Genomic DNA, 7,500 nt, shown 5'->3' with positions numbered 1-7,500 from the left:
GAAACATTAAGCTAGCACTTCACATTACACTCTAATCAGTTAAGTCTGACATAAGTTAAGCTTGCCAAGTGTTTCAAACGGTATCACTGGTTATAGTTCTACAGATATTTGTTGATGAGTACCAGGACAGAATTTAAGTTTCAATTTCGTTTCTTTCTGCATACAATTTGATATCTGCATGAAGGATCTTTCGACTCCCGCGATCTCGTGAAAGGAGAGTTTGTAATGTCTTGCTTTCTTATTTTACGTCATGCAGGAAGTTCAGATCAGTGGATTATCAGCGAGCCTGCGAATGCAGCCCGAACGCTGCAAGCGACCGGGGCGATGTGAATCGGCTGTATTCGGAGGCTAATTATCAGCTAGAGTTTGTATTTTTCTTCCATTTACATTTTCTTCACTTCATGACGACCTGGAAAGGGGGTGGTCCGGGTTAAATTTCGGCACATTGATGTTACTTTCATTCCTCAACATAAAACATTTCCCACTGACTTCAAAACGCTCGAAATACGCCGTTGCGAGTTATCAATGATAAATGCCACTATATACATACATCTTTATTTACCCTCGGATTTTTAGAGTGGCTTGGTGTAGCTAATATTTCCGAGCATTTACCCTCCCAACCAGGATACACCACAGAAGACAGACGACAACACCGGGAACTACATGCCCTACTCTGCGCGACAAGTGTGCGGGTTCTTTTACGTCCCACAGGATTATGAACATTGAAGGGTTGTGAGACGGGACCTCCGGCTTATCGTCCTTATCCGAGAAGACTAGAGAGTCTAATCATTTGCAGATGTAATTAGAAAGGCAGTCCTTTCTCCTCAGTTATTTAAAGACCCTGAGTGTTGGTCCGGCCGGAGTTGAACTCACGACCTCCCGCGTGACAGCCCGGTGCTCAACCAACAACCTCGTCCCCAGGGGTCCCTTTTGTCATGCCAATCCCCCCCCCCCCTAACCCTGACCAAAAGGATCGCGGCCTCTGGGAACGAGATTGCTCAACCAACTGAGCCACCGGTGCGCGATCAACGAAATATACCGCAGCACTAACGTCACATATCATGATCCCTTGATTGTCATTAATGTGCCAACCAGAGCCTCATTGGCTGACAAAACAACGGTTCTTTTGTTCCTGTTGTTGGCAAATTTAAAGTAAAGTAAAGTAAAGTCAATTTATTTAACGTCGGTAGTTCCTTCAGTAACGAAACTGGTATCAATGGAAGCCGACGGTGCGACTTTTACCCCCCTCCCTCTGTCAGTGCTCCGTTTCACGGATGTTTAAAGCTATAGCTACACGGATCAAAGGAAAGTCGAAACAGACGTTGAAGTCAGCAAGGATCGAACTAGGCACCCCTTGCTCCAAAAGCCGCGCACTAGCCAAGTGAGTTACGCCTGCAAATGTCGGTTTTTGAGGAGAGGGGAAAACTGGAGTATCCGGGGAAAAACTTTTCGCAGCTGGGGCCCGTTTCTCGAAAGTCCCGCAACTTTACGGGCCATTTTCGGGTGTCACTAGTCCCGCTGTATGTCAAGAACGGAGAGGATACGAGTTAAGTCGTCAAACTTCACATTCATTTAGATTGTTGTTTCCTCAAAAACGTCTTAAAAGATCGGCTTTCCTGGACAAGCGGTTGGCAGGTTCACAAATGGCTTTTTGGGCCCGAAGAGTTTGTCGGGACTTTCGAGAAACGGGGCCCAGAGTAGAGAACCAAAAAAAAACTCAACCCACATACGGCGTAGAATCCGGGAATCGATCCTGAGGCACATTGATGGAAGGCGAGTGCTCTCCTCCCACTGAGCCAGCCCTACTCCCCACCCACAATAACTATAAACAAAAGCAATGTTTGTAAATAGGTGTCTTCCCTATAGGTTAAATTTTGCCAATCACAGAACAAAAGAATTTGTTTCGAAAGCCAGCAGATCTCTCCGTGGTACATTAATGACAATAAGTAACGTAACGGCGAGTAACGCTATGGTACGTACAATAAAGGGTTTTGATGAAGAGCTTTTGATGAAAGGCTTCCTTCGGAAATCAAAGAATAAAAAAGCTAAAAACAATTCTGAACATTAAACTGTTACTATTCGTGTATAAGGAAATTGATTGAGCATACGTACACCTTATGTACCAGTCAATTCCAAGTGCGCCCACGGCATACCAGGAATTTGGCACGAAAAGAAAGCTGTACGGACGGCCATTTGACTATCGACAAAAACGCTGCTCAGTGGTCGCTACCTAGAGAATTTTTTCACGGGAATTTCCCTAGCCTCAATTACACGTGTGTCAGCTTTCTGTTGAGCAGTATCTTGCTTTTTTGTGAAAAATACCGTTGTTTAAAGTCTGGAATGAGCAAAAAAACAACTGTAAAGCGGTTGCATGTGGCCGCTATTAAACTTTGTTGAACTTACCTTTTTCTTCATTTTGCCGTTTAATATCATCAGTATGTCGTGACAGCATGCTTCATGGATTAGCTCCAATTTAATCGTAATTGTTTACATATTATCACAACATCAGTTTGTCAAAACTAGGTGAATCCTTCTGGAATTACTATTGATGCACGTTTAACGTAAACAGTTAACTGTTCAAATTAAAAAAAAAGAAATAAACGTTTCATGACAACGGCCTCTAAAGCTGAGAAAAAGTGTTCAATTAAAACAGCTTCTCGCACGGAGGGTGGGATATTTGACGCTTTGTGAGGCCCTAACCGGTGGGAAAAAGGAAAGGAAATTTATTTAAGTGTCTAGTCGTTCTAGCGCCGGAGCATTAATTGGGGACTCTGTAAACTGAAATTAACGATGAAAGCAAATCAAGTCAAAGGTTGGTTTTTGAGGAGAGGGGAAACCGGAGTACCCGGAGAAAACCTCTCGGTGCAGAGTAGAGAACCAACAAACTCAACCCACATATGACGCCGAGTCAGGGAATCGAACCCGGGCCACATTGGTGGGAGGCGAGTACCATCCCGGCATTTGACGGTGTAAACTATTCACACAGGAGGACATTTGACCGATTTTTTTTTCTGTAAAAGTCAAATGCCCGGGGGTTTGCCCCTCCCTGAAAGGATACTCAACCTTGACGGAGGCGACAAGGGCTAATTTGCAAGCAAACAAAAGAATTTTAAAAGGGTGGCCATTTTGGAATAAAGGTCAAGTTATGGGATTGGGACTTTGAATTGTGCAAACAGTAAGTGAAAAGCTGGCACAACACCGTATTTACTGAACCGTAATGATATGGTGATTAGCATCGAAGTGCAGCCAATGAACGTGCTTGCTGAATTATAATATCAAATTATGACTTTACGCGCCTAATATTTATGTGTGTAAACCGTTTTCTAAATTTATTATTCTTCACTAAAGTTGACGATAACGTTCGCAGCTTTGGCACTGAACATATTTTTCAAACTTAAGAAGGCGCAGAAAACATGGCTGGCATACCTTCATTCCTGGTGACTTTGTTGCTCGTGGCAGGGGTTTTGTCCCGTCGTCTCGAAAATTTCAAAGGTACATTTATGCGTTAAATTTCTAAACATCTCGTCGTAACGTATATGACCAACTGCAAAATTGGCGGTTTTTGCCAATGCAATGTCGCATTTTGGAATATGAGGCTAAGCACGAGGAGAATCTACTTGCTGTGTTCCCCAGAAACCATCACTTAGTTTTCCTTATCCACTCGAGATGTTTTTTTAGTTTGTCAATACTTATCTGAAGGCATACGCGCGCCCATTTACAGGGAAATCAGGTCAAAATCGACGAAAGTATGCAGTAACAGAATTCTTACGGCCTGCAGCTGGATTTTGTTCCTTCATTGGTGTATATGCTAGAAATGAGGATGATCTTCAATTCGATTCTCCAATGTATTCACCCCCGTAAGTTTTCAGTCAACTAGGTTAGAATTGTTCTTCGACAGACCCGATTTTTGAAATTGATAAATTGCCAAGGTGAGCATCAAAGAGCACTTAACGTACTGCAAATTTAGTTGGCAGAATTTCATCTTATGAAGTATAAACCTTCGACCGCGAAGTCAACAACAAAACCGTTATTCAGAATTTATACTCTACTTTGTAGACGTTAAAAAGAACACTCGAACGATTTACGAATTAGTTAAAATTTGCGCGCCGATTTGAGTGATCAAACCGGCTTAGAAAGAAATTGTGAGCCACGTTTTGTTGGGGACTTATTTTAGGCTTTATCATTTCAGGTTGTAGATATGCAGAGAACGGGAAAAGAATGTTCCTGCATACTTTCAAATGAGCGAGCACAACTAATGTTTTGCTTTTGCAAGGAGACGAATGTTGTTCAAGTGAAATTATCATATCTTTGACGGTTTGCGTTCGCAAGTCTTCATTTAGGAAGAAAATCCGTTGAATTGAAACTCAATTTTGTGTTGTATATGTTATTACAAAGTCAAATCAGATTCATAAAGAAAGTAAAGGAACATTAACTTTATCAGCTCAAACAAGGCCAAGCAAATATCAGACTTCGAAAATGCTTTTAACATTGATGCATTCAAGTTTTGAATAATAAATCAACTGTGAATATTTGATACAACTTATTTTTTTTCACAGATCTAGATCGACGAGAATATCGCAAGGGGAAACCGCAGATGTTGTGGGAAAGAGGTTTGATTCCCGAGTATGAAGGTTCGTGGTGTGAGCAAGTGATGATTAATTAATTGCGCCCAGAACTCTTCAATGCAGTGGCGCGCCCTAATTAACTTGCATAAGATCTTTTAACGCATGATTAATTTCACACCGAATGCATAAGAGTTTTAGGTGGCGGTCTCCAGATCACTTTCATAAATAACATCCGATTTACTTAATGGTTTCGCTCATTCTTGTAAGACAAGTTACAATTCACATGGCAACCAGTTATACAATCAGTCATAGCTTGTAGCAACTTCGGTTTGGAACTGAAAGTACTTAACAAAGATACAGTTCAGAGACCAAGGTTTTAATCGACACTAAGAAAGTGTCGGTTTATACATTCCTTTGACTTTTGCCCATGTCAGCAAGGCTAGAAAGGCTTATTGGCGTTAGAGGAAATTAAAATAACATGTTATTTCGCGCCATTTAAGAAAGAGGTCAAATAAATGTTTCTGTTGAACAAAATATAATAAAATAGCCAATCTGGCTGACGCGCTTTAAAATTTCTATTTCAAAGTATTTTGCACATGCTGTCGAGCCTACTAAGTTAGAGATGATCATGCAAGACGTAAAAAAAAAAGGGTTGATTATTTTATTTATAAAATATATTCAGTGGATGCCGAGCAATTTTTGGCGCCAGTGGAATGTTTTGGAGAGTTAATTTACCGTTATATTTGCCCTTGCATAAAACGCAGATAAGGTACATCACGAACATGGAATAGTATTCCCTCGCAACTTAGTCAAAATAAGGTCAAGTCAATCAATCAATCAATCAACTTTATTTAAAACACGATAAATGACTCAGCAAGCTGGTTTTCAGACATGCCGTGTAAGAATTACAAAATATAAATGATAAAAAAATTACAAGAATAACACGATTTAAATGTTAAACGACTAATGAACTAGGTATAACTTATAATTAGCGCTAAATATTATTTAATGTCAAAGAAATTTAAACAATAATAATAATTAGTAACAAAGAAACAAAGTCAAGTGAAGGGGAAAAAATCGCAATAGATTCAAAGCCGAACATGTATCACTTTGTGTATTTCAACATTTCAACTTACTGTCGGGGAATTTCTCGCTTCGCTTCAGGGGCACCCAACGAATCTGTTCCTCACATTATCTGTTCCCCAGAGGAATCTTGCTGGCTGGCAAAAATGCAGGTGTTTCGATGAGCTGGCTGGGAAATTTATTATTGATAGAGGTTTTGCCTGGGAATTACTGACTTTGTCTAGCATTTCAACTCGAGCTGGCCGTAGAAACTCTGAAGACTGAGGACGACTAAAAAAAAAAAAAAAAAAAAAAGGGAACCCCTTCCCTCTTCCAGAGAGTAGTCACAAACATACGACGGCTGGTCAGAGTGATTGCGCTTGCGGAGAAATCCTGTTTTGTCCCGGTTTTGTCCCGGTTTTGTCGCTTTTGTTCGGTCGTTTTGGATCGAGGGATTTGAAAGCGCGCGGAATTCGTGCCTGGGAAATAAATTTGATCAGCTGGCTGAGAAACCAACCAATTTTATCTAGCTGGCTGGGAAATTTCTTGTGTGTCTTGCTGGGAAAAAGGAACAGATAATGTTTTCCCAGCAACACTGAAAAACACCTGAAAATGCCTTAATAACATTTATTTTCATTAACTGGGGTATAATAATACATTTTACAACATTTGGTCGTTGGGTGCCCCTGTCGCTTCGGTTAACGAGCAGCAAACTTCATTGATAAACTCGGCTGATTATTCAAGTTATGAGGTTTTAATTTACCTTAAAACAATAATTCCCCTCATCAGTGTCGGCAAATATCCGTCACTATTCACCTTCCTTCCGGTGAATAATTAATTGTTTTCTATAGGAGGTAATGCTGGCATTTTTATTTGTCCCTCCCTCTTTGAAACTTGCGGTAATTATTACAGAACGGAAACTCCTTACTGCTGCATTATCGTTTATTCTAGAGTATCCCTTCGTGATTCAATCCTCACAAATTCTCTCCTTGCCCCAAATGTGACATTCTTTATTTCGAACTTTCCCTGCAAAATTTCAGATGATCCCGAGGTCTACGGAGACACTGCGTGGTTATTGGACAGGGTTATTATGAACGACAGTGAGTATTGCCTTTGTTCCAATCTATGTTTATATATATAAATTTTTTAATTTGCCATTGACAAAAATTTCAAGCAAATACGACGATTGATGTTTAAGGTGTGATAATGAGCCCGTGGAAAGGATTAGAAACTATTCCATGCTTGGTGAATGGCGAAAGATCAGAGTCCTAACAACATACGCTAAGCTCGACTTCGCAGAGCCAGCAGACCAGCGGATACATACATACATAATTTGATTTATCACTCCCCATAGGCGTTTTAGGGCCAATGAAACACAATGAACGAAATGACAGAACGTAACACCAACAACTGTTAGGAACAAATTCAACGAGTGGTCAGAACGTGCCTTGAACCCGGGATCCCCATATCTGAAGGCATGCGCCCACTGGGCTGCACTGTCCATTGGGGAACTAGATAAACGACCTAGTTACCCCAGGAGTTCTAGAAGCTCAATAGGTAGAACATCCGACCGGTGTTACGGAAGTCGTAGGTTCGATTCCTGCCTAGAACTCTAATTTTTCAGGAGTCCTTTCGGCCGTCGCGATCGCCAAGCTCTAGTTTCCCAAATTCATGCAACAGAAGCTGTCTTCTGTTTGATCTTTGTGGAGAATTGTTTTCGTCTAATCTTAGTGGTAACCTTTAACTGTAAATGCGCAAACTCCTTGAAAAGACTGCTGAAATGGTGTTAATCAACGAGAAATGAGCAATTTAAAATAAATTTCATGTTAAGTTGAGAGAGTGCGTCTTTTGGCACTCTTTTGTCATGATGTAA

General features: G+C 40.8%; 1 protein-coding gene across 1 annotated transcript in view; it reads left to right on the top strand.

The window, feature by feature from the left end:
- Nucleotides 1-3,304: 3,304 nt before the first annotated feature.
- The window catches only part of LOC138004145 (uncharacterized), a 5,885-nt gene continuing 1,689 nt past the window's right edge, over nucleotides 3,305-7,500 (top strand). Inside the window, exons 1-3 of the mRNA XM_068850579.1 lie at nucleotides 3,305-3,492; nucleotides 4,557-4,631; nucleotides 6,668-6,727. Of these exons, the coding sequence (XP_068706680.1) occupies nucleotides 3,414-3,492; nucleotides 4,557-4,631; nucleotides 6,668-6,727 (214 nt within the window). The 5' untranslated portion in view covers nucleotides 3,305-3,413. The remainder of the gene's footprint in view (nucleotides 3,493-4,556; nucleotides 4,632-6,667; nucleotides 6,728-7,500) is intronic.

This window comes from Montipora foliosa, chromosome 5, assembly GCF_036669935.1.
Source record: "Montipora foliosa isolate CH-2021 chromosome 5, ASM3666993v2, whole genome shotgun sequence".
Classification (NCBI taxonomy): Eukaryota; Metazoa; Cnidaria; class Anthozoa; order Scleractinia; family Acroporidae; genus Montipora; species Montipora foliosa.
The sequence above is the reverse complement of the archived record's forward strand: the minus strand, read 5'-3'. Positions and strand labels throughout refer to the sequence as shown.